Source organism: Malus domestica, chromosome 07 (genome assembly GCF_042453785.1).
Source record: "Malus domestica chromosome 07, GDT2T_hap1".
NCBI lineage: Eukaryota > Viridiplantae > Streptophyta > Magnoliopsida > Rosales > Rosaceae > Malus > Malus domestica.
Window position 1 is genome coordinate 21318487 of NC_091667.1, and position 25947 is coordinate 21344433.

Consider the following 25947-nt stretch of genomic DNA (forward strand, 5'->3'; position numbering starts at 1 on the left):
AAATTCTCAGGGCCGGCCCTGGTTCCAATCCATATACCTTTCTGCCCCATCATGTCAGATACCAAAAGACACCTTTCTAAAACCCAAATCCAAATTCAAACAAACTCCAAATCTTTCGAACAAGAAGTTGTGGGTTCATGCGTTGGATGATGGAGACAGATCCATAGGGTCTCGTAGGAGAGAAAGAAATCAATTTGAAGCAAAGAAGGGATGGGTTCGAGGGACGATGGAGATCGGCAAAGCCGTTTCTGGTTTGGTGATTAAAGAAGATGGCAGATGGAGTCGTTTCTTGTTCGAGGGATGATGGAGATCAGCGAAGACATTTCTGGTTCGAGGGTTTTATTGGACTTTAGAAAGTTTCATTAAAGATGCACTGTAGCTCCGCGTGCTTTGAAAAAAATTTAGTTTTCAAAGCAGCATTTAGCTGCTTCAGCTTTTCTGATGATTTCAGCTGTTAATCACAACAGCTTCCAAAAAAAGGGAACTTTAATGAAAAGCTCCAGGTACTGTTCACTTTAACGAAAAACCACATTTTTACACTAAAAAGTCAATCCTGGTACTATTCACTTAACCCTTTATTTTGTCCTTATCGTTAAAACTCAAAGTTTTCAAACCCTTTTCATTAATTTTCCTCCAAAATAATCCTTTTTTTTTTAGTTTACCAAACACCTTCAACATAAAAACTTTAAAAATAAGCAATTTTTTTAAGCACCTCAATGCTAAACCAGAGCTTAATACTACGGTTTAGTGATATTTCACCTTACTTGCAAGTGAGAGACTTTAGGTTCAATTTTTGCCAAAGGCAAATTTGAACCAAATTAAAACCAAATTATTATGGCTAGCTCATTTTGAGGCTCAACCCACTCCTCCATCCTTTAGTGTAAGATAATATTGTATGTATTAAAAAAGGTACGAAAAACTACCCGACCTTTATGGGGTGATTCCAAACCAGTCTCAACCTTTTAGAGCATTCCAAATAACTACCTAACATTTTAAAAATTAGACATCTATTTGGTCACCGGGGACTTTACCAACATTAAAAGATGATGATACTAGAATTACACGATGAAGTGGACAAATACTAAAATTGGTTGGCTTTTTAGCCAAAATAGTCCATGAGATTGACATAACTCAACATTTTAGTTCTTGACAATGAAAATCGATAGAAATAGTTCATGAGTTTGTCCACCGAAAATCATTTTAGACCTTATGTGAAAATTTGTCAATATCCTCGTTAACTAGAGGAGTTCGCTAGACAAAATACCCTTAAAAGGGGGTCACGTAGTCGTTCAAGTGACAATTTAACATGCATATTGACAAATTTTTCATGAAAATACCAAAACGATTTACGGTGGACAAACTCAATGACTACTTCTATTGATTTTCATTTCCAGAGACCAAATTGGCTTTCATTAATTGTCGTCTTAAGATCTAATCCCTTAAATTGACCCATTTTAGCCAAGTTAAATTGTGAATTAGCTAAAATGCATTGATTTGGAAATTCAAAGCTCCATAAATGACTTGAGAGTTAAAACATGCTTTAATATTTGTCCATATCATTGGTAAACGCTAGTGAACCTAACTGATTCCATTTATATAAGTAGTTATTTGTCGTTAAAAAAACAGTAGTTATTTGAAATGTTTTAAAAGGTTAGATCAAGTGGCGAATTTGAACTACATTATTGCTAGCCGTTGTGAGGCTACACCTACCTCCAGTGGCGGAGCCACATGGAGACCAAGATGGGCACGCCTGAAGTATTAGTTTATATACTTTATTTGAATGTGCGGCTTGGTGGTTGAAGGGGTTTTTGTGTTCCTGCATGTCAGGGGTTCGAAAATTGCTGATGAACCTCCTCCAAGTTCTTTATCAGCAATTCTTTTTTGGTTAGTTGATACGAAACAAGGTTAAATTATGTTGAAGAAAAATCTCATAATAATAGTATTGAGCTATGATTTTAAATTTAAATTGTGGTTTGAAATTAATGTTAACTTTGTTCTTGTTGTATTTAAAGGCCCCTCCTAGCCTAAATTCTGGCTCCGCCACTGCCCATCTCCTCCCTGTTAGTTGTTGAAACCAACCCTTATTTTATTTTATTTTATTTCAAAAGGAATTCAGTTAGAACGGTTAACAGACTTCCTAAATTGAGAAAAAAGGAGACATCGAAGCTGGCGGGAACACTTGGAAGGACAACCGCGCACAAACAAAACTAGTGTCATCAACCAACACAATGTTGGTTAGTATTCCCAAAATTCATCACTTTCTAACCAAATCCAATATTTTCCTGGAAAATCCCTTTGTTTTCTTACTGCTTTGCTTTGCTCGATTCAAGTTTTCGCTCTGGGGTACTATTTTTTAACCCCTTTTTTGAGGTTTTAACTATATTCCACGTGCTTTGTACGCTTTTAACTACAAGCCGGATTTGTCTGGAGGAACAACTCAAGTTGGGATGTACCCGGCTTTCGATTCGATTGGTTGCTGAGAAAACCTATATGGGTATGTTTGATTCTGCTGTTTCATCGAGAAGATTTGGCAGAAACCCTCATCGTCTTCGACATCCTTATTCGCAGTTTCGTTCTTGAAGGAGCCACATTTTTTGGGTTGCTTGCGCTGCAAGAAAATACATTTGCATGCCTGGGGGTTCACATTTTCCTTTTCATTATTGCTTCCCTGGTTAGTCACTCAGAACCTCATTGTCATTGTTTTCGTTCTCTTCTTTCCGTGTTAACAAATTTGGTTCCATTTGAAGATCTTCGCGGTCGAGTCCTGAAATGGAACAATTCCGAAGGATTGGGGAGGATGTAGGCAGCTTAAAGGCTTTAATGGTGTTCCAAGACAACATCCAAATCAATCAGCGGCAGTGCTTTTTGCTGCTCGATATCTTCAGCTCAGCATATGAATCAATAGCGGAGGAGATGAGACATAATCTTCGGTTTGATGAGAAGCACATGAAATGGAGGGTTCTCGAGCAGCCTCTGAGAGAGCTCCACAGGATATTCAAAGATGCAGAAGCCTACATTCGACAATGCTTGGATACCAAGGATTGGTGGGCTAAGGCCATCACACTCTATCAGAATTCCGATTGCGTCGAGTTTCACATCCATAACCTACTTGCCTGCGTGCCGATCGTCATCGAAGCAATCGACATTGCTGGAGAAATATCGGGGTTGGATCAGGATGAAATACAGAGGAAGAAAACCATGTTCGCAGACAAGTACAAACAAGACTACAGAGATTGGAAACTTTTCAAGTGGAGATTTGGGAAGCAGTATTTGATTACTCAAGACTTCTGCAATAGGTTTGAATCAGCAGGAAATGAAGATAGATGGACTCTTCTGCATAAAATCAGCGAAAAGAAACTTTCAGGTTCAACAAAGTATGGGAAACGACTCATAGATCTTTTCAAAAGCGCAGACGGATCAGAGTCACAGAATTTGAAAGGGAAGCTCTTACCTAGTTCAGTTCTGGTGGGATCTAAGGACTACCAGGTGAGGCGGCGCCTTGGGGCTGGAAGTCAGTATAAGGAGATCGTATGGTTGGGTGAAACCTTTGCCTCAAGACATTTCTTTGGGGAAATTGAACCCTTGTTGCCGGAGATTTCTTTGTTGTTATCACTTTCCCACCCAAACATAGTGCTCTTCCCTTGTGGCTTTACGGATGAAGAAAAGAAAGAGTGTTTTCTCATAATGGAACTGATGAGTAGAGACCTCTGCAGCTACATCAAAGCGATCTGTGGCCCCCGAAAACGTCTACCATTTTCTCTTCCTGTTGCTATTGATCTGATGCTTCAAATTGCAAGAGGAATGGAATATCTCCACTCAAAAAAAATCTACCACGGAGATTTGGATCCTTCTAACGTACTTGTTAAAGCAAGAGGCATCTCCACAGAAGGTTACTTGCAAGCCAAGGTTTCAGGTTTTGGTTTAGCTTCTGTCAATACCTCCAACCACAAAAACCCTTCAAATCAGAATGGAAGCCTGTCTTTCATCTGGTATGCGCCTGAAGTTCTGGAAGAGCAAGAACAAGGAAAAAGTACAGAGAAAAAGTACGCAGAAAAGTCCGATGTGTATAGCTTTGGAATGGTTTGCTTTGAACTCCTGACAGGGAAAGTCCCTTTTGAGGATAGTCATCTTCAAGGGGACAAGATGAGCCGAAACATAAGGGCCGGGGAGAGGCCGCTGTTTCCGTTCTATTCTCTGAGATATGTGACCAACCTCACAAAGAAATGCTGGCATAGTGACCCCAATCAACGGCCAAGTTTCTCATCCATTTGTAGGATTCTTCGCTACATTAAACGGTTCCTTGCGATGAATCCTGATTACAACAGCCAGCTAGACCCGCCTGTTCCTATGGTAGATTACTGTGAGATTGAGTCTGGGCTTCTGAGAAAGATTCCTTCCTGGGGGAGTTCTGAACCATCACCAATATCACAAATCCCATTCCAAATGTTCGTTTATAGGATCGCAGAGAGAGAAAGAACGTCTTCAAGCCTGAAGGATACTTCAGAATCCGGAAGTGACGGAGCTTCAATCTGTGGCGATGAAATTGTGGTCCCTGCAGATGATCCGTTCTCAACAACACCTGAAAGGAAGAGTTTATCTTCGCCTGATAGTGTGAAAAAGAAACTTCCATTCTTGAAGAAATCGTCGGATGTGAAATCCAACAGACTACCAGGTTGCCGTAATCATACAACTCATTTATGCCCCATTATTTTTTATACACAAATGTATACTTTAAAACTTGTTGGAGTAGTGCAATTTTCAGACATTGTTTTAATAAGATGCTGTATCAATCAGAAAACAGGATTAATTCTTTTACGCAACTGTGCACTGATGCAATCATTCTTTCGGTTACACAGGAACACCAAGAGGACGGTCCAGACCTCCACAGATGACCCCTTGCCGCAGTGTTAGTCTGAGATTGGGTTCAGAAAGACAGCTGATGGCAATGAGTCCAAGAATACGGAGAACTAAATCCGGACATGCCTCAGATTCTGAGCTCTCCTAGAGTCATACATTGTATCAACATATTATCGAATCTTCCATCTAACTTTCAGTCTGTGGATTGCTCAGACGAACATCAGAGAAGCACGGTTCAAGATAGGAACAGTTTAGCTTGCTCCGAGAAGTAAATTAGGTTCAAGAACACAGTTTAAAAAGTTTCAAAGACAAAAATGTCTGTTGACAGACTCAAATGTACATAAAAAAACTCTATACCAGGAGAGAGACAGAGGACGAAGAAATTGTTTAAAGTCCCGAAAGTGGGGGGCAAGAGTTGCAAGAGCATTGTGATTTCATGTCAGTCTGAACAAGAATTACCATGAATGGGCAGAAACGCGGAGATCCTTTTGCAGTATCTTTACAAACAGTCGGCTACAAACTTACAAGTTGGAGTCATATAGAGCTTACCTTTTGTACATAACATATAAAAATGTGGCAAAACCTTTCGATCATGATAGCTTGAAGGTTTGCACTGTAGAGGAACGATCTATGCAAGGCACTGTCGAGCATAATGCAGGCGAGACTTCAACAGCGATGATCTCTGACAAGATATTACCACTTAGCAAGACAAAAGACAATCGGAAATCATTTCGGCCAGGGGCAAAAGAAGAGTTTGTATATATCTTTGCAAAGCATTCAGAAGTGGCACAACTTTTACCAAGCCATGTAAATACAACAACAACAACAAAGCCTTTTCCCACTAAGTGGGGTCGGAGTTACCAAGCCATGTAAATAATGAACTAAATTTACATTTTATGTTTTTCTTCTGCATAAATAGTTCCTGCAATGCTTGGATAAATTGTAAAGATTTAGAATTTTTACCATAAGCATCAGGATCAGCGACATCGGTAAACACATACCGCAGAGGTTCAGACACATAAATTGTACAGTACCAAGAAGAAATTACAATAAATTAAACCGTAACTTCTCTAAAATCACAGGAAGACTGACTCACTCACTCACTCACTCACAACCTCCAGTTTTGGAGGCAGACCAGCTCAAACATCGCTGTTGCACCGGTGATTACATGAATGTCTGTTTTCCATTCTGCTCTGGCATTAATGAAAATTACAAAAATGTCGGTATCAGCAAGTAGATCATTTTCTTCATGAAGTTCACTTGTCGCCATCAGCCAGTTAATTGATAACTTTTATTACAGTCCTACACGCATCCAGGAAGCGAAGGGTTGGCTCCGTTAAATTCCTGTTCACAGTGTAATCTTCAACAGACAGTTTCTGCTTCCAGTTCACATTTTGATTCTAACAAGACGTACAAATAAAAGAATTTTGGGGACAACTCAGATTCTTTAGATAATTGAGGGAGAGAACTTTCAATCACACCATCTGCAATAATTTCAAAGTTCCACTTGAGTTGGCAGCAACAACTATGTTAGACTTTCTTCTCCAACAGACACTCGAGACAAACAGCCCGCTGTAATCACCAACCTCACTTCCAGAAACAGGGTCGATTGATCCAAATTTGTGTGAAGTGATGGGCATCGGTAGACTTCTGTAATAAATATAAACCTGAATAGGGAAAAGCACATAGAGTGGAACGATTATAATTAGTTAAAATCTGAGCAAGCGTTATAACGTGTCTCATTTATCAGGGATTATTCACTTAGGAGCATATCTTTATGAAAAAAAAATCCTACATTACGCAGACCCTTCACCATCACAAGCTCATTCTAATACAACATGACATGTTAAAGGGTATGGCTAGAGGATGCTTCAAACACCAGCCCATTATTGCAAAATATTAATTCATATCCGGAGGACAAAACTTGAAGAAAAACAAATTTATACCTCGTTTGTTTCTGATCCACATGCTATGTATCCATCCGAAACAGACAAACCCACGAAATTCTGAAAAGCCAAGATGTGACGAGTTAGAACTATAGATAAATGATTTACAAAATATGAAAAATGCTGAGAAAGTCGTATCTCCAGAGTAATTAGCCAACCTTCTCATTAGTATGACCACTAAATGTTAAGCTGCAGGCATTGGGAGACAACCCAGTTGAGATAGATTGGTTTAGATCCCAAAGCTTCAGAGTGTTGTCTGTAGATGCAGAAACAAGGGTTTGCGCATCTACAAATTTTACATAGCTAACAGATTTTCCATGACCAGGTAAGGTGCACCAAGGGATTCTAGTATTTCGAAGATCATAGCCATAAATTTTATAATCAGCGGATCCAAAAACCACAAGATTGGAAGAGTAAGCAGAGAACTGAACACAACAAACATTAGCAGCGTTCCAGATTGTGTCTGTTGAATTTTTCTGCACAAATAGATGGAAACTTTCAGAAAGATAATATAGGTAATGAAGATGAAAATATCTTGTATGCTACGGCAATTATATGCGAGCATACCCCATTAGTGCTCCATAGTTTCACTGTACAGTCATCACTTCCACTAGTGAACTTCTTTGGGTCAGCTTGAGAGAAGTCGACACACCAAGCCCTCCCTTGGTGCTCTACATACTGAGAAAATCCTTGACCAGTAGTTGCATCCCACATCTGAATGAAGTCAAATGAATGCGGCATTTTTTATTCATAAAGAAAACAGGATGGTGACTTAAAAGATCACACAGGCAAGCACAATTCGATTTTTGTCTGAGTTTACTTTATGCACAATTACAACAACAACAACAAAGCCTTTTCCCACTAAGTGCACAATTGGGTAGAAAAAAATTATTGTAAAAAACACACACCTGTACGACTCCATCATAATCCGATGATGCCAGATGGTTCTTAAAATAGTTGTTCCAGCAAATGCAGCTTAGCTTAGATTCGTTTGGCATTTCAACTACAGGATAATGGATATCCAAAGAATTGTCTGCAAGCGCGTCAAAATCAAAGATCTTGATTTTATTTGATACTCCAGCCGTAGCAATGTACTCCTCATCACGGTCAAAACTCAAACAGCAAATCACATTGCTAGAGTTTAGAAGATCTTGATTTCTTAATGTCCCACATACTTCAAACTTGCTACAGCGAGAAAACTTGCCTAAACCATCAGAAAAGGCTCCAAGCCGATCACCTGATTTCTCGTTGGTGCTTGAATCCTGACTATCATTTCCCACATGACGCCAACTGCCTCAATTGTTTAACAACTCCTTATTAGAGCGTGCTGCAGGTGCAGTTGCCGTTAGCCCCATCTGGGATCTTGTGGAAGCGTAAGCATCCCCTAACTGGTTGATATTCTTCATCAATTGCGTCTCAATCATGTTTGACGCTGAACCCTGTTCTCTGTTGCTATGGAATTCCTTGTGTGCCAAGGAAATATATGAGGATATCCCTGATAAGTGCCTCCTCCCACACTTGTTTATAACTTCTTCTAGGCATCTTAAATCTTCATCTAACTTAGAGGCATGATCTTGCTTCTTGTCTTTTAATGAGCTGAGAAAACTAAGTAATGGCTCTGATTCCGCATCAAAATTATCAGCAGATTTTGAGAAATCATCAGAAGAAGCCGATTCTTGGTTTCCACCTATCAGTTTAGACTGCAGGATCTCTCTGCAGCACACCAGAAAATAAGAACTTCAGAATTTGGCCAATTAAACATAAATAAGGGATAATACCTTCAGGTCAACATGCACTATATGGTTAATATTGTAAATTGCAATGCTACCAAAGCCTCGATTTTTCGTACTTACACCGCAGTTGATGGTACCTAGTTGTTGGACGAGACAAAGGTTCAGGATGGAGAAGCCAAAAGCAAAAGCCAGCTCCCGATGGATTTTGAGAAAGAAACTTTGGTGGCAGAATTCGATCGTGCAAATCCCACATCACTGCAGAAAGCACCTCCCACGAGTCACAGCGACACAACAACTGTCATAAACAGGCTAAACAAATCAAATGTATAGACTTTCCACTCCAACCCGGAGGACAGAACATCTGAAGTCAAAAGCAAAAAATAAACAGTTAAAAAAAAAAAGAACTTGTAGAAACAGTGGAAAATGTATTCTCACCTCAAAAAGAAGGACCCCAAGGGAATATACATTTGATGAAAGTGTGCAACCTCTCTTATTGAACTCCTCCGGACTGGTATACCACTTCTCTTCCAACTGAACAATTACAGAAGTTGATCCTTGCTGTGCTGCAACCAATTTGTTTAGGTAGCATGAGTTCATTTGAAACTGGAGTTCACCAAACCCAAATTCTTTTGGACCAGCTGTGAAATATTCATCCTCGTTACCTTCACTCATTTTTATTTGTTTTCCACCTAAAATACGTTCAGCATGTGCATCCTGCTCGAATTTCCTTTTGTTAATCAAATCTCGGTTCACAATACTTATTGGTTCTTCGATGGCTGATGCACCTGTGTATTTAATATTATTTGATGGAAACAAAATGAAGCACGATGGTCGTAAGTCTTGCAAGGCAACACCCTGAGAGTGTTCAAAATCAACCAACTCCACGATCTGCCTAAATATGAGCAGGCTTTCAGCTATATCTACTTTGTGACTCCCGGGTTTAAGCCACTCCCTCAAGCTGATCCCGTAACTGATAGATTTTGTGCCAGACTGCTTTTGCACATGTGAAGAAAGGCGATCATTGTTGACATTTGCTTTCAACTCTGCATCACTAGCTACCTCAGAACCATAACGGAGTTTTCTATTATTCTGGCCTACAACCTCACTACCAAAGCCACCGTAAGGTTCTGGAAATTTACTGATTGTTTTTCCCTTTGACATTTCCCTTACAAGTAACTGAGAATTGCTATTAGTACACTGGGTCTTCAGTTGCTTCTTGGCAATACTAAGCATATTGTTTGACATAATCTTCCTGTCCTCGGCCCTTAAATATGCAGACAGTTTATCTGGCTCCTGCTCAGAGTGATCGCTTGACAGTGGCTTCAGACTCCGTACGTGAGGAGGCATTTCTCTAAGCTCACCTCTTACTCTCAACAAATTCTGATCATTTCCCTGTGATGTAGACTCACCACGAAAATTCTTACTTCTGAAACCTCGTGCTACTGCCGGATCTGTACCTTGCCAACATTCTTGACTAGAACTAAGCAAAGCTGAGTCTTGTTTTCTATAATGTTTCAAATTTAATTCTTCTACCAGATGTGCCGTGCCATTTGCAGGCCACGGGGGTTTAAACCCAGATGAAGAAGTTACACACCTACTCAAATCCTTTCCCTCCAGTGTGGACACCACCAGCAACTCCAACAGATTTTGACCCTCCAGTTTGTGAAAAGGATCAACATCCTTTGGCTTGAGCTTTTCATTCCTTACTGCTACACCATTTGCAGTCTTGCTATCGGCGAAACTCTCAACACCATCCATTTTCACTCCATTCAATGGTTATAGAAAATTTTGGCCTACTCATGTTGAAAAGAAAAAGAATGAATCACTGATTAGGAACATGGCTGGATGGATTCATAACTAATTAAATCTAAGGGCATCAAATTAAGCATCAATGCAACAATAACTTCTGGTTTCAAAAACTCATCTTTTACATAAGAACATAAACCACATCTGTAATTACCTAAATTAGGAAAAAGTAATACAACAACTAATTCTAGAAAAACAAAGATACCATCTTGGCAACCCCAAAAAGAGAGCATAAATCACAGAAAACCCAAACTTATAATCTCATGAAACAACAGAAAAATATGGGTGAAATCAAGTTTGCAACAGTATAACACGGGTCATTCACAAAAACACATGCATCATCAAAGTAGCAACATAGAATCTAAAAAAGTTAACCAAATTTGAAACTAACTTACAAAAAATTAATCAAAACCCATTGATCTTAGTCAGATTTCAAACCGAAAAAGGGAAGGCATTACCATTGAATCAAGCTCCAGACAATGCACCAATGCCACCACCATGCCCCCCAGCAAGCTCAGAACAGAGACGCATAAGAAACTTCTCTCAAATAATTTAAAAAAAAAAAAGTTTATTTCTTCTAAAAACCACCAAAACTGGAAAATTTATATAAAACTCTAATCTAAAATCTTTTGCCCAACAGGACCTTGATTAAATTTTCTCAAGTTGATTAGAATTTTGATTACTTTCTAGTTAATGTGGTTATTATAACAATTATATTTTTGTGTATTTTCCACTTGAATTTGGAGTTTATGGTACCTTATGTTTTGCTTGTTTTGAATTTCAGAGGGGTTTTTGCAAATTGCAGTCTGTGGCCAGAAAAGGTACAACCACGACAATTCTCTCTCTCCCCAAAATTTGTGAACGAGACTGATTAGCTAAGTAAGTTGTTTTCTGTGGAGATGTGAACACAGAAGTGATATGACGAGATTTTTTGTGCTCACATATAAACAACCGTGGCACTAATTACTGAGTGCTGCAAGTTAGGTTTTTTCCTCCTTTCCCAAATTAGGTATAACCGTCCAAGCATTTGAGAATTTGTTTTTATATCAATGTGGGATGAGATATTCAAAATTGGAACCCTTCATTGATAAAGACGAGGTAGAGTGTAAGTCGTCAAAGCAATGTCTTTATTTAGTTTAGTGTTGATAGCACAACATTTAGAGATATAGGCGTATCACAAGTAATGATGAATGAGATAGGATTTCAACAATTTTATCAGAAAGGAGAGCAATGTAGTACACCAATGTGGGATAAGATATTCAAAATTAGGACCTGTCAACATTAAGAACAAGGTAGTGTAAGTCGTCAAAGCAATCTATCTTTATTCAGTTTAGTGTTGACAACACAACACAGGGGGCGTTTGTTTGGCCTCACTAAGTGGGATTGGACTAGACTAGACTAGACTAAGTATTAGTGTAGTCCCATGTTTGGTAGGTAGAGGGACTGAGTTTAATGGGATAAAACCGGACTCGCTCAGACAAACTCCTTCGCTAATTGTTCTTAGCGAGAACCCCTAAATTTCATGGTACTACTAAGCCCGTCCAGCGAGAGAGAAATTCGTCGCTCGTCGTGCAAGAGAAGACGTCCTACTCCTTCACCCTCGTCCTACTCGCCCCCCTTTGCGTCCTGCACACCCTCCTCTACAACCTGCTCGCCCTCCTCTGCTCCTCGTCAGGTAAATTTCGAATCTGACGATTTTCTTTTGATGATCATGAAAGACCTCGTTGAACGACTTTGATTTTGTCTGGTAAATTATTACTGGGTTATGAACAACTTCGTTGTTTTGGTTCGAAAACTTTTCAGTAATTGATCTGAGCAGTTGAAAATAAATTAGGGTTTTGATTTTTAGGTTCAAATTGATATTAAAATTTGGGGTTTTCAAATTTCAACTTTTCTGTGTTCTCACTATTGTTTCTTCATATGATTGACACCTCCTGATTTCTAATATTTTTGTCATAAAGTGAATTTGATGTAAATTTCATCTGCTAGTTCTCAGAGCTTTTACTGGAGTGGATTTGAGATATATATGAATTTCATCTAATATTTGTTCTGCCATCGTTGAATTTCATCTAATAATTTATTTGTATGTAGTCTATGATTGTATGTGTCTGTATGTATGTATGTATGTACTCTGTGTGCGTGGGTGTGTCCTTCCATATGGGTATGCTGATTTTGGGTGTGTGTGTGTGTGTCGATGTATGCTGATTTTGGGTGCGTGTATAATCAGTGTGTGCGTGTGTAATCTTTGTGTGTGTTGATGTATGCAAATTGTGTGTGTGTGTGTATGTGTGTGTGTGTGTGTGTTGATGTATGCAAGTTATGTGTGTGTGCTGTAAAGGTCGACCCACCGCAGGTCATCATGTTGTTTCTCCAAATAAAGTGGGACACAGAACCTCTTTTTCCCCTTTCTACCTTCTTCTCCCTGTGACGATGGTAAATAATGATTAGAGCCTACATCTTTTCCCATCTTTTTTATTTCTCTCCTTTATTTCTTTGTGTTGATTTGACTGTGAAGTTTGAAAGAAATGCCAGTTGGTCAAGAACCTTGGGTGGGGATTTCGACCTCATCAATTGTGGGGTGTGTGTGTGTCGATGTATGTTGATTTTGGGTGCGTGTATAATCTCTGTGTGTGTTGATGTACGCAAGTTGTGTGTGTGTGTGTGTGTTGATGTACGCAAGTTGTGTGTGTCAATTGGTGGTATAATGCGATTTAGTTAAGGTTTACGTGTTAGAGTTTGTCAATTGATGGATTAATGGTTAATATTAGTTAAGATTCCGTAATTAAACTCTTCTGTTTTGAGGCACCAGTTGCATACTATGTGTGTAATGCAGCGTTGCCTGTATGCTTCAGTGCTCTGCCTATTTGGGTTGTTCTTCACATTAGAACACTACTGTTTTGCAGGTCAATGTGTGAATTTATGAAAGTAAAACCAAACATGTTTACCAACCTCTTTTCAGGTCATTTGCTTGAATTATGGATATGGAACATGTTAGATAGTGAAGTCAATGGCTTATGAACTTGGTATCTTTGCATAAATGTGGCAACCTCTGTTCTGATTGTGTGTTTAATCTCCCTATATCATTGTCTAAATGTTTCCAGTGATAAAAAAATGGAGGAAAGAAGCATTCTTTTCAGAGTTGGGCAAAACATCTTCGAAGGTTACTTACTTTTTCCTTTATTAGTTCCTTGCATTCTCCCACAACATTTTTACCATCTTGATGTTCCTTACTGGTGGAAGGAATGGTTGTAGACATTCTAGTTTCTTATTTTCAAAGATTTGAACAATCATATATTACCATTGCTCCAAAATTTGTTTGGAGGATCGATATCAGATGTAGAAGGTCTTTTTCTGAAAGATAGTTATCTTCCTACCACCTGGTTCCATAATATTGTTGGTAGTGCCAAATTGCCAACGTATATCTTCTTAATTATTTTTTTTGTGAGTTTTATATGTGAGGATGATTTAACATGCAAGCTCATACGTCTAAAGGTGCAGTGGATGGTAAATGGCCAGCCTGGGCTCTCTTAAGAGATAATTACATTCTCACAAATCCCAAATTGAAAGACTGGAATATGATGCCAGTAAGGATCTTTAATCACATCTTGTTAAGTGTTTCACCTATCAAAGACACTCGCGTGCTCTCACTTAAACACGTGCGCGCATACACAATGCACTTCTAGTTGCTATTATGTATTCTGGTGACACATTGTTGTAATTTGCATACAGGACACCGTTGTGGAAGATGACATTGGAAGGGTGGCTGGATATAGTTACGATGACGATTGATGTTGTGGAACTGCACAAATGGCTATGTGCTGATTATTTCCTAGGCATACTTTTTGTAAACATGACATGTTATCCTTGTTGCTACTGCACAGGAGGAATTTTGTTTTCGATTTCCATTAATGTTATAAATGAGTGCTCTATGATACAATTAGCGAAAATATCCTGTTTTTCTTGCTCATTATGTCCAAAATTTTCTTTTACCTTCATAAGATTTTGGAGAAGCAGCTCGCAGAAACAATGAATTTATACCTGCAGTTTGCGAGCGAAGCGGAATGTGTATTCGTGTAGATTACAATAATGTACAACAAAACACCGGATTTCTTTTTCTTTTTTTTTTTGGGAAAGAAACACCGGATTTCTTAGCATTCAAAAGGCGTAACCTGTAATCCGAAGGAAACTACATTTTATCCTACAACCGAAAGGACGGTGCAAAATTTAAGGAACTGAGACAAAATTTATTTTTCCATATATTCATTTTGATATTTTAAAAAAATAAATTAAAATATAATAATAATAATAATTTATTGTTAGTCCAGCTTCTTAGTTCGACACTACACCAAACGCTTCACTAAGTTAGTTCAGCTTAGTCTAGTCTAAGTCAGTCCAGCTTAGTCCCTGAAGTTAGTCCAGTTCAAGACAGTCCGGTGCAACAAACGCACCCTTAAAGGTATAGGTGTACCACAAATAAGGATGAATGAGATTTCAACAATATATAGAAAAAGAGAGCAATGTAATACACCAATGTGGGATGAGGTATTCAAAACTGGAATATTTCAACACTAAGAACAAGGTAGAGTGTAAGTCATAAAAAAAGTCTACCTTTATTTAGTTTAGTGTTGACAGCACAACACTAAGAGGGCATAGCATAAGTAAGGATAAATGAGTTAAGAATTCAGCAGCATATAGGAAATGAGAGCAATGTAGTAAACCAATGTGGGATGAGGTATTCAAAATTGGAACCTTTCAACACTACGAACAAGGTAAAGTGTAAGTCATCAAAACAATATGTTTTTATTTAGTTTAGTGTTAACAGCAAAACACTAGATATAGACATAGCACAAGTAATGATGAATGAGATAAGAATTCGATAGTATATAGGAAAGGAAAGCAATGTAGTACCAATGTGGGTCGAGGTATTCAAAATTGAAACCTTTCAATACTAAGAATGAGATATAGTGTAAGTCTGTCTTTACTAGTTTAGTGTTGATAACACCACACTTAGAGATATAGGTATAGCACAAGTAAGGATGAACGAGATAGGAATTCAACATAGAGCAATGTAGTACACTGAGATATAGAGTAAGTCTGTCTTTACTAGTTTAGTGTTGATAGCACCACACTTAGAGATATAGGTATAGCACAAGGGTGAACGAGATAGGAATTCGACATAGAGCATTGTATTACACTATTGTTGTAGCTCAAACGACATGCTTTCCTACTACACTACAGTATCGTACTTTTTATACAGGAATCAATACGACTAAATATTTTTATGTATCATGAAAAATAAATATCATTTGATGAAAAGCAATTAGTTTTATAACGTTACTGAAAACAGTGTCAGGAAATGTGAGTAAGTACTATGTATAGTACATTTTCTAACGTACGCCTTATAGATGAAGCCAATTTGCATAGTGTGAGGGGTTTATTTGCATTATCATAAGATTTACTATTGAAAGAGGGAAATCAGCTTTGTTTAGACTTTTTTTTTTGTGTTTTTAACAAACGATATTTTTATAGGTGAGCTTAGCCTTACAATATGTTAGTAATAATGTGGTTCAAATTCGTCTTTAGTGAGTATCAAACCTAAATAAGCTAATTTAGATTTTTTTTTTTTGAACAAACGATATTTTTATGGGTGCGCTTAGCCTCACAATGGGCTAGCAATAATATAGTTCAAATTCGTCTTTAATGAATATCGAATCTAAGACCTCTCACTCACATATGAAGAAAAATATCATTGAATCGTAATAGTAAATGATGTTAGATTTTAAACTAGTAACATGATCAAACCAAATAAGAAGTTACCAATTTAGTCGGTTGTTTTCTTTAATATTTCAACTTCATGTATTTTAATATCAATTTTACATGACAGTCTTACCAAGCTTTTCTCCTTCACACTAAACAATCATTAGGATGGTACCCCCGACAGTTCTAAACGCAGTCACTACTCTCCTCTCTCAGCTCTCTGTCTACCAAACTTCGAGAACCCCAAAACCCTTGTGTATGATCAGTTGTACTGAAATTAGTGAACCAAAGTCCAATCAAACTCCCATCACACAAAATTAAAAAAAAAAAAAAACCAAATAACCGTCGTGAGTGGCATGTGATGTACAATGAGAAAACGAAAAAAAATAGTAACATCCCGTTGCTGACAATTCTACTTTGGACTCGTCCTCATCACTAATATCGTCAATCTGGTTAAAGGAGAAAACGAAAAAACAAATTCCTCTAGAGAGAATATAGAAGGAAAAAAAAAAGAACTTGAAGAAAGGGCATGGAAATTAGAAAGGTTTTACGGCGCATCCTGCTGACTTTGACATTAAAAAGTCTCCAACCATTTCTATTTCCTAACCCTACCAAAACGTTTGCTAAATAGATAAATCATATTATAAAAATTAATTTTTGCAAACTTGTATATTTTTGTCCTGTGATTCTCCTCTCATTTGACAAAGAAAGCTTATATTTCTATATATCTATTGTATGATTTGAAGATTGTAATATCTCAGTAATAATGGGTACATGGATATGGACATTGATACATACTAATACCATACCATCAACTAAAAATCTTATGTACACATTTGTGCATATTAGTATTTACACTTGACATAGATTAATCGTCAAACTATCATTTGGGTTTTCCACAATATACATATAATAAAGCACAAAATAGCTAGTGGGCGTATTTTTGTTTAAAAATAATTTGTTAGCATATAAAAATGGAGTTTCATGATCAGAAAATGAAAGTGACCTAATTCAACTGAGTTCCCCATATATGCATATTAGAAATGTACTCTTGGTTATCTAGATTCTTTGAAATGGTTTGGTACGAGTTTCGAATTCACTTTGTCGGTTTAGAGTTTAGGGTTTAAGAGTTAAGTTTTCATACTTCTCAATGCTATTTTTGCTTAAAATATCACCATAGTGCTGCTTTCAATGTAACAAAAAAAATTCATAATTTGGGATTGATCTATAATAATTTTGACACAATTTTTTTATCCACATATAGTCGGCTTAGAGTTTATGGTTCATGGTAAGTTTTGATACATCCCGTTGATATGAAGGGACAGATAAGTGAATGACTTCTATTATTTTAGTTGACATTAAAATCAACAGTAATTGATCGTGCATCTTAGATATCAGACTAAGAAAACTAGATCTTTACATAAATTTTTCTTGTAACAAATGACAATCTCAACTCAGCAACTCCATATACATCAAAGTAGCAAATTAGCAAATATAATATGTCATATCTATATATATATATATATATATATATATATATATATATATATATATATATATATTGTTCCACATGCGTTATGGAAAATTAAGATGAATGTGATCCATCTAAAAGATAACATATATTATATACGTTGACGTATAGGATAAAGAGTTCAGTAGAAGATGTATTTAGAAACGAATGTTGATAACAGTAAGTTGCTTAAGTTCGAAGAAAGTTGTATTTAGAAACGAGTGTTGATAACAATCAATTGACATTCTAACAATCTCATTGGGCACTCCTCATAAGTGTACTTTTCTTTCTAAATATAAAAACTTTGGAGTGCAAAATAAGAATTTTAGAGTGTAAAAAACAATTCCCTAATTTTTTTGTTAGATTATGGAAATTCAGTATTTGTCTTCATCCGAAAAAGAAAGCTAGGAGGGGTTTGTTGCCTTGTCAAGTAAGTTGCTCGGATTCATTGTTAGCAAAAGATAAATCAACATCGACATGTATAAAGCAAACCTACTACCGACATGTTAGTATTAACGATTGTAAGAAATCTGAGCTTTTTTAGTAGACGACAATACATCAACAAATTCATACTCAGCCCACACCTCTACATGAGCCGCTCTTCTAATCGATGAACCTCAACATGTTCCTAGTTATGCTGACGTTTAGCAAATTGGTTGGGCCGCCCATATCCATTAATGTTCAAAATTGGCACAAGCACTATGACGACTGAACACAATTTTAAAAAGAGTAATAATTGCATTACATGGAGCCTAAACATATAGATTACATGGAGCCTAAAGTGGTCGCCTGTTATAATTTGCGTGAACTTATATATCAATGCCGACATGTTAACATTGCACTTGTGGTGATGCTTTCTTTAAAAGTAAGAAGTGCAAAAATACTAACGATGAGTAAGAGTACCACCTAGATAAGATTTAGGAGAGTTGATGGTATCTTGGTTTTCTAAGGAGAGGTTGACATGTGATACACAGGGTCCCAGTTTGAGTTGTTAAAGGCATGTGCACAGCTTTTTATTTTTTCCATCCCGAAGTTTTGTGTTAAGTGATTTTCTTCGGAAATGTTTTTTTACCGAAGCTTATTGCATTAGGGATCTACTCCGAAGTTTGTTCCGAATAGGCGTGCATTAATTTTTCAAGTTATTTTTTAAGAAATGTGTTTTATTTTTATTTTATTTTTGTAACATGTGATTATTTTTCAACAATGAGTCTTTTAAAATTATGCCTTTGTTCTTGATTTACCTGTTTAGCTTTAAATGGTTTTTTAGCTATTCATTATACTGTTCATGTACTGTGTTACCTTGTTTTGTTAAGACACCTTATTTCTATAATAAAAAAGGAAAACTAATGAAAAAGGCTTGAAAACTTTGAGTTTTAATGATAAGGACAAAATAAAGGGTAAAGTGAATAGTACCAGGATTGACTTTTTAGTGTAAAAATGTGGTTTTTCGTTAAAGTGAACAGTACCGGGTGCTTTTCGTTAAAGTTCCCTAATAAAAAAGGAGAGTAAAAATACCACCTTCTATATTATTATACACACCTTGTGGGCTTTAGATTTTCCTTATTACTTATGGTCCCCTTCTCTCATGTATTTCAAATTAAATCCCTCTTAGCAACTTGGGTTTTAACTTTTAAAAGATCAACCATTTCCACTTACAGTAAAACTTCCGTATAGTTATAATGTTGAAACTAAACCAATTTTATTATTATAAGAAAGTTATTACGTAATAAGGTGTAGTGACAAAAAAAAAATTGACTTAAATATCCTTAATGAAAGTTCTAGGGATACAAAGTACTATGTTAATACTGGAGTATAGGGTTTCAAAATGATTTAATTAAATGAACTCTGACTAATTGATGCCACTGTGATTAGCTCAAGTCAAAGATTGAACAAGAAGTTTTCTGTGGAGGGGTACTACAGATTTGTCCTCTATTGTTATAACAAGACTTGCATACGCCAAGTCAATAAGGTTTTGCAGAAGAGAATCCAAAACGTCTATATATATAGAAATTTAAGATGAATGTGATCCTTCTAGAAGATTTATACATACATTGAAGTATAGGAGAAGGACTTAAGCAAAAATTATATTTGGAAACGGATATTGATAACCAATATGCCATATATTATATATATTGACCTACAACATAATGACTTGAGCATAAGTTGGGATTTAGAGACAGATATTGATAACCAATATGTCATATCTTATTCTATATGCATTAAAGAAATTTAAGATGAATATGATCTATTTAGAAGATAACATATATAATATATTGGTGTATAGGAGAATGACTTGAGCAGAAACTGAATTTAGAAACTGATATTGATAACCAATATTGTTCTATATGCGTTAAAGAAATTTAGGATGAATGTGAACCATTTACAAGATAACAAATATTATACATTGAAGTATAGGAGAAAAACTTGATTAGAAATTGTATTTAGAAACTGATATTGATAATAGCCAATTGCTTAAGTAGGAAGAAAGTTGTTTTTAGATACAATGTTGATAACAATCAGTTACTCGATCAATTAAGCAGAAGTTGTATTTAGAAATGAACTTTGATAACAAACAGTTGCCCAAATAGACAAAAGTTGGTTTGAGAAATAAGTGTCGAAAACAATTAGTTGTTTACATAGGCATGTGCGAGTTTTGATCACATGCAAAAATCATCCATACAAGTCCACATTTGATCAACCATCAGAAATCAGTCACACTTATGTATGTGACTAACTGTCGCACAACTCCAAAACGTTATCATAGTGAGACTAACATTACGCACATGGTGTTAGGAGTTACACCACCTCACGCTTATAATCTAACCTACTATGGTTTAGGGGACAATGTGGGGAAAATGATAAAGGGCTGACATAGTTTTCTATGAAAAAATATACAATGAATTTTTTAATTTTACAATAAGTAATGCTAATGGGATGGCAGAAAATCTGAGGCCTTCTTAAGTTGGGGGCCATATGCAAGTGTACCTTTGGAACACTTGAAGAGCCGCCTTTGTATTAGAGTGAACTCAATAGGTGTTCTAAATTCAATTGTCAAAAAGTATTTGTAGGAGAGAAATTATGATGATGTCAATTCTTCACATGATCGCATAAATGAAAGTATCATTATTTTTTGACAGATTACGAAAATTAAGTATTCGTCTTCATCTGAAAAAGTAAACTGGGAGGGGGTTTGTTGATTTGTTAGGTAAGTTGCTCAGGTTCATTGACGTCAAAATATAAAGGGAAAACTATCCAAAACATCCCAGAAAAGTTCCGTTTAACCATAAGGACATTCAATTTTGAAAATACCAAGGTTACCCTTGAAAGCCTTTAGACACAATTGAATAAGGAGATAAAACATGCAGTAGCCAGGACAATATGTAGAAAATTTCACATGAATCCACATGGCCTTCATTAAAAAGCAAAAGGAAAAGACAAGTTTGGCAGATGCAAAAACAGTATCAGCAATTTCAGAAACAATATGGCAGATGCAGAAACAATATCAACAATTTCAGAAACAGTGCACTATTCAAAAAAGTTGTTTGTCGTTTAGAACTTTGGTTTTGTATATAAGGGAGTTTTTCCTCCCATACACAACACACCTAAATATATCAACACAGCATAGACACACCTCTATACCTCTCAATCTCTCAACATCTCAACACCTAAACATCATACTCTCACTCACACCATCTTCACCCGTAGCCTTCATAGTATCCTTGTAAACACTTTTGTGTAAACAATTATCTTTGTAAACATTTTATATATCAATAAAAGTTCAAGTGTACATATTCAAGCAATTTTCAAGTCTTAAGTAAGTTTTCTTTTCTTTCTTTAGTGTGTTTGTTTAATTAGACTTCTAGTCCAAAACAGAGAAACATTATTGTAGTTATATTATTAACCTAAACTGACAATCATACTTTGTTTGAGTACTCTATTATAGTTGAATGTTTTCCATACAAATAATTGGACATTAACCAAGGTACTTCTGAGTTCTTTGTACCTCTGAGTTTAACCGTTAAGACCTTATACTTGTACTGTGAAACATGTCGAGTTCCATGTGCAATGTTTTATGTCTAGTTGTTATAATGGTCATCCGACTATTTAACTGGGCCTGCTATGGGAATCTGGTATCAGAGCCAAATTTAGCATTTTAATAGTATAATTATAATAGTAAAGTACCTTGAGGACGGAAGTCATTAACACATCTGATATCACACTTGTTTATTTTGTATGAACAACATATACTATTGTCCTTGTAGACCTTGTCAACCACAACTACCAGGCATTTATTGTCCCAGACACCCAACTATAAATAGCATAAAGAGAAGATTATCATATATATCCAAAAGAATTAGAAGGATTTTGAAGAAGCAAAAATTTTATCTTGGTTATCTTGAACATCATTCATTTATTAGTAAATATAATAACACAAAAGTGTAGCATAAAATTTTAGATGCAAAAAGAGCAACATATCAAGTTTTAGAGACCTTGAGAGAAGAAAGAGAGTTTCTAAGAAACTAGTTAGCCGTAACTTTAGAGAAAGGTAGACCGTAGTTTATGATAGATTACCTTAATTTAGAAATTAGTAAACCTCAAAAAAAGAAAAATAACCTTAAACCAAAATATTTGTTATTTTCCATTGAGAAAACATAATCATAGTTTGCATAGTGAAGAAAATTCACAAGCTAATAAGTATTGTAGATCTTATTTTTAGTCAAGCAGAAAATATAAAATTAAAAAATAATAAGCATAATCATTTGTTAAACTAGTTAAACTAGTTGTTAGAGCATTTTCAGAAAAATTCCATAAAAACAATTAGACAAAATTTATATTATATTACATCTCAATTAGAAGATAATAATAAAAATACTCAAAGGTTTCCTAGCAAAAGAGAGATAAAAGAGCTTGTTGACTTCATAGATAGTAAGTTGAAGCAAGTAGAACTTAGATCACTAGAAATAGTTGAGCAATTAAAATTAGAAGTTCAAAAAAATTCAATTAGTGCAAAAAGAGTTGAGTGAACAAATAGATAAGTTGCATAATAAAATAAATAAATTATTAGTTTAATGACTGATTCTAGAACTAGCTGAAAATATATCCAAACTTTAAAAGAAATTAGTAAGTTAGATAAAAAACCAATAGGTTTAACAGATTTTTCAACACAAGTAGCTAGTAGTAATATTCCCATTAGGCAAAATAATTTAATTATTCAATTAGTTTTAATTTTGGCTGAAAAATTAGATCAAGTTGAAGAACAAATAGCAGAAACAAACCAAGTTTTACATAACGCATCTTCATCATTTCCACCATCTTTGCTAGATAAATTAGAAAATTTAACTTTAAGTGCAAATAATAATATTAGAATATCTAAGCAAGTCCTTTTGATAATAGAAAATGGAACTCATTTGGAGAAAAGGAAAAGAAGTAGTTAGAGTTAAAGATATTTATACAAATGAAGAAGAAGCACAAGAATTTATTAGAAGAGGTTTTGAGAGAACACAAAAAAATAAATATAATTTATATCAATAAGGTTTATTTGAAAATAGAAGCAGAATTGTAAGTAGCATCAATCAACATGAAGTTAGCTGTATTGATAAAAAAAAGAGTATTCATATGGCTTTTGATAATTTAGATATTAATTTAGTTGAGCAAAATTTTGATCATATTGTAGATAAGCTTATAGAAGATATTGATCATTTAGATGAAGAACAATATTTAGAAAAATATAAGACATATGATTTAGGACTACATAAAATTTTAGATGAAAAGATGAAAATTTTAATTTTAGAAATAAGAGTAGAACATATTTTAGGATCAAAAGAATATAATAATTTATTAGAATTGAAAGCAAAATGCAATCCAGCAGAAAAAAGTAGCACATCAGGAGTAGAAAATCCAAATCCAGGATACACAGGTAGAATTGACCAACAATTCTTGAGACCAACAAATAAACAATATAATGAAAAAGCAAGAGTAGACTACCTAGAAGAAAGTATGATAAAACCATCTAGAAAAAATAGGATTCCATATTTGAGATGGTTAGAACAAATTAATATAGCAGGAAATATATTAAACTTAGATAACGTAGATCCACAAGATTGAGAGAGAACAATTGAAATATGGGAAAAAGGTTACGAACATGCGGCATTAATGTTAGATTTTAGTAATTCACAAAACATGTTAGATTATTTTGAGCATACTTTGGATGGTTTAATTTTTTATTATTTCCATTTATGGAAAGTCCAAAATTCAGAACAACATCAGGCAGTTAAAACACATTTTAATATTGATGGTTTTGTTACTTTGATTAAACAAGAATTTTTAGATCATAATAAGTTAAATGGCAGAAGCGAACAAGAACAAATAAGAGCAATTAGAAATTTAGGACAATTACAAATTTGTGATTTACAATATATAGCTGAGTATACCACAAATTTCTTTAAATATTTAGAAAGAACGGATAGAATTAGTGATATTAATTTATTAGATACTTATATAACAAAAATAAAAGGACCAATATGAGAAGAGATTTGGAATGAATGGCAAAAGCATCCAAAGAAAAATGATATTGCACTATGACCTAGAATTCAACATGTATATAATATACTTAGACAAGAGTGTAGCCAAATAAAGTTAAGAGACAAATTAGAAAACAATTTTACATGAGTTGTAAAAATATATATTTACCACAATAGTATGATTGTCATAAGAAAAATAAGCATAAAAAAATATACAAAAAGAAATATAAGTCATATAAATCCTACAAACAACATAAGAATTTCAGCATAAGACCTTCAAGAACATATAAGAAGAGAAAATATATTCCAAAACAATTTAGAAAAAAAAGTGGTAGACCTTGGATTAGAAAATATAAAGCACCAAAAGATAAGAGTAATTGTAAATGTTATTCATGTGAAGAAGTTGGACATATCAGACCTAAATGTCCAAAATTAGGTAGACAATCGAAAGAAAACGCACATTTGATGGAGTTGTTTAAGTTAGAAGAATATGAAGATATTCAGTCAATATACAGTCTAGATGATTTAAGTGATAATAAGAGTATTGATATTATAGAAAGTATAAATATGATAGATTTAGACCCGGAACATTCAAGTAGCACAAATAATGATTTAAAAGAGTATATGTGTGCATTTATAGAAGAACAACATGAAGAAGAATATAAGTACATTAATCTAGGTTGGCTAGAAAAATGTCATAAGTGTAGTAAAATTAGTTCCAAATAAGTACTTTACTACATATTCAATATTATGTGAAAAATGTTATAGTAATAGGTTATTAGAAGTTAATTCAGCAGAATCACAAGAAAGTACTAAAATATATAGGAAATACTGTTTATAGTATAGAAAAGCCAAAAACTAGTTTTTTAATTACCATAAATTGCGAAATAGGATTAGTAAAAGAACATAAGATACAAACAACAGCTATGATAGATACAGGCAGTGACGAATCCAGGAAATAATATTAGGGAGTCGGTAAGAATAGCGCGCGTAGTGCGCAAATTTTTTTTATACCATAAATAGCATGCATATTGTCATTTCATCGAGTATTGGTAGACCTGAAGTCATTTGAATATGCATACTACACACCTGTTAATATATGCAAGGGGCAGCATCCAAGGTATTCATGGACAGTCATCAGGTTTTGGTAGGCCTGAAGTCGGTTGGAGGGCATGTATGAAGCCAACTCTAATCTTTAAAAGGTTAGCACTCAAGGTATCCATGGACATTCATCGAAGTTCGGAGGGTTAGCACCTAAGGTATCTATGGACGTTCATCCAAGTTCGACTCCCCTTGCCCCTTAATGGATCCGCCAGTGGATACTGGAAACACAAAGAATGTCATAAGAGAAGAACTAGTACCAGAAAAATATAGACAAAAATTAGCAAAATCAGTGAGAATAACACAGTTTGATGAGAGACCAGTTTATTTAACACATTGTATTAATAATATGTCTATTAAAGTAGAAAAACAACAATTTAATTTACCATTAACATTTGTTTCGCCAATAGGATCATACTCATTCATTTTAGGTTTAAATTTTTTAAATAGTTTGCAAGGCTTTTTATTTATGAATCATAACATAACATTTTTCAAAAAAGGTATCATAATAACTAACCAAAGTAATATTGTAGAAGCACACAAAAGTATAAGTATAATAGAATCTAGTAGTCAAGTAGTTATTGTGGATGCAAATTTCCATCTTCTTCTTCTTGGACAAAATTGCAAAACAATTAACACCTTAGATCAAGGCCAAGAGCCTCATGCGCCCAAGATGAATGGGGGGTGCTTTGACCGAAGAACCTCCAATGCCAAAG

General features: G+C 35.2%; 1 protein-coding gene, 1 long non-coding RNA gene and 1 pseudogene across 2 annotated transcripts; 2 read left to right on the forward strand and 1 right to left on the reverse strand.

The window, feature by feature from the left end:
• Positions 1-2663: 2663 nt before the first annotated feature.
• Positions 2664-5142, forward strand: LOC103439294 (uncharacterized). Its single transcript, XM_070824779.1, has 2 exons — positions 2664-4672; positions 4857-5142. Exons 1-2 carry the CDS (start codon positions 2770-2772, stop codon positions 5003-5005), a joined length of 2052 nt encoding a protein of 683 aa, XP_070680880.1. The 5' UTR covers positions 2664-2769; the 3' UTR covers positions 5006-5142.
• Positions 5143-6081: 939 nt separating this feature from the next.
• LOC103410195 (protein SUPPRESSOR OF PHYA-105 1-like) lies at positions 6082-11067 on the reverse strand (annotated as a pseudogene).
• A 258-nt stretch (positions 11068-11325) lies between these two features.
• LOC103420685 (uncharacterized) lies at positions 11326-14289 on the forward strand. Its single transcript, XR_003774890.2, has 4 exons — positions 11326-12017; positions 13444-13502; positions 13835-13926; positions 14072-14289. It is a non-coding gene; the product is annotated as an uncharacterized lncRNA (long non-coding RNA).
• Positions 14290-25947: the final 11658 nt, after the last annotated feature.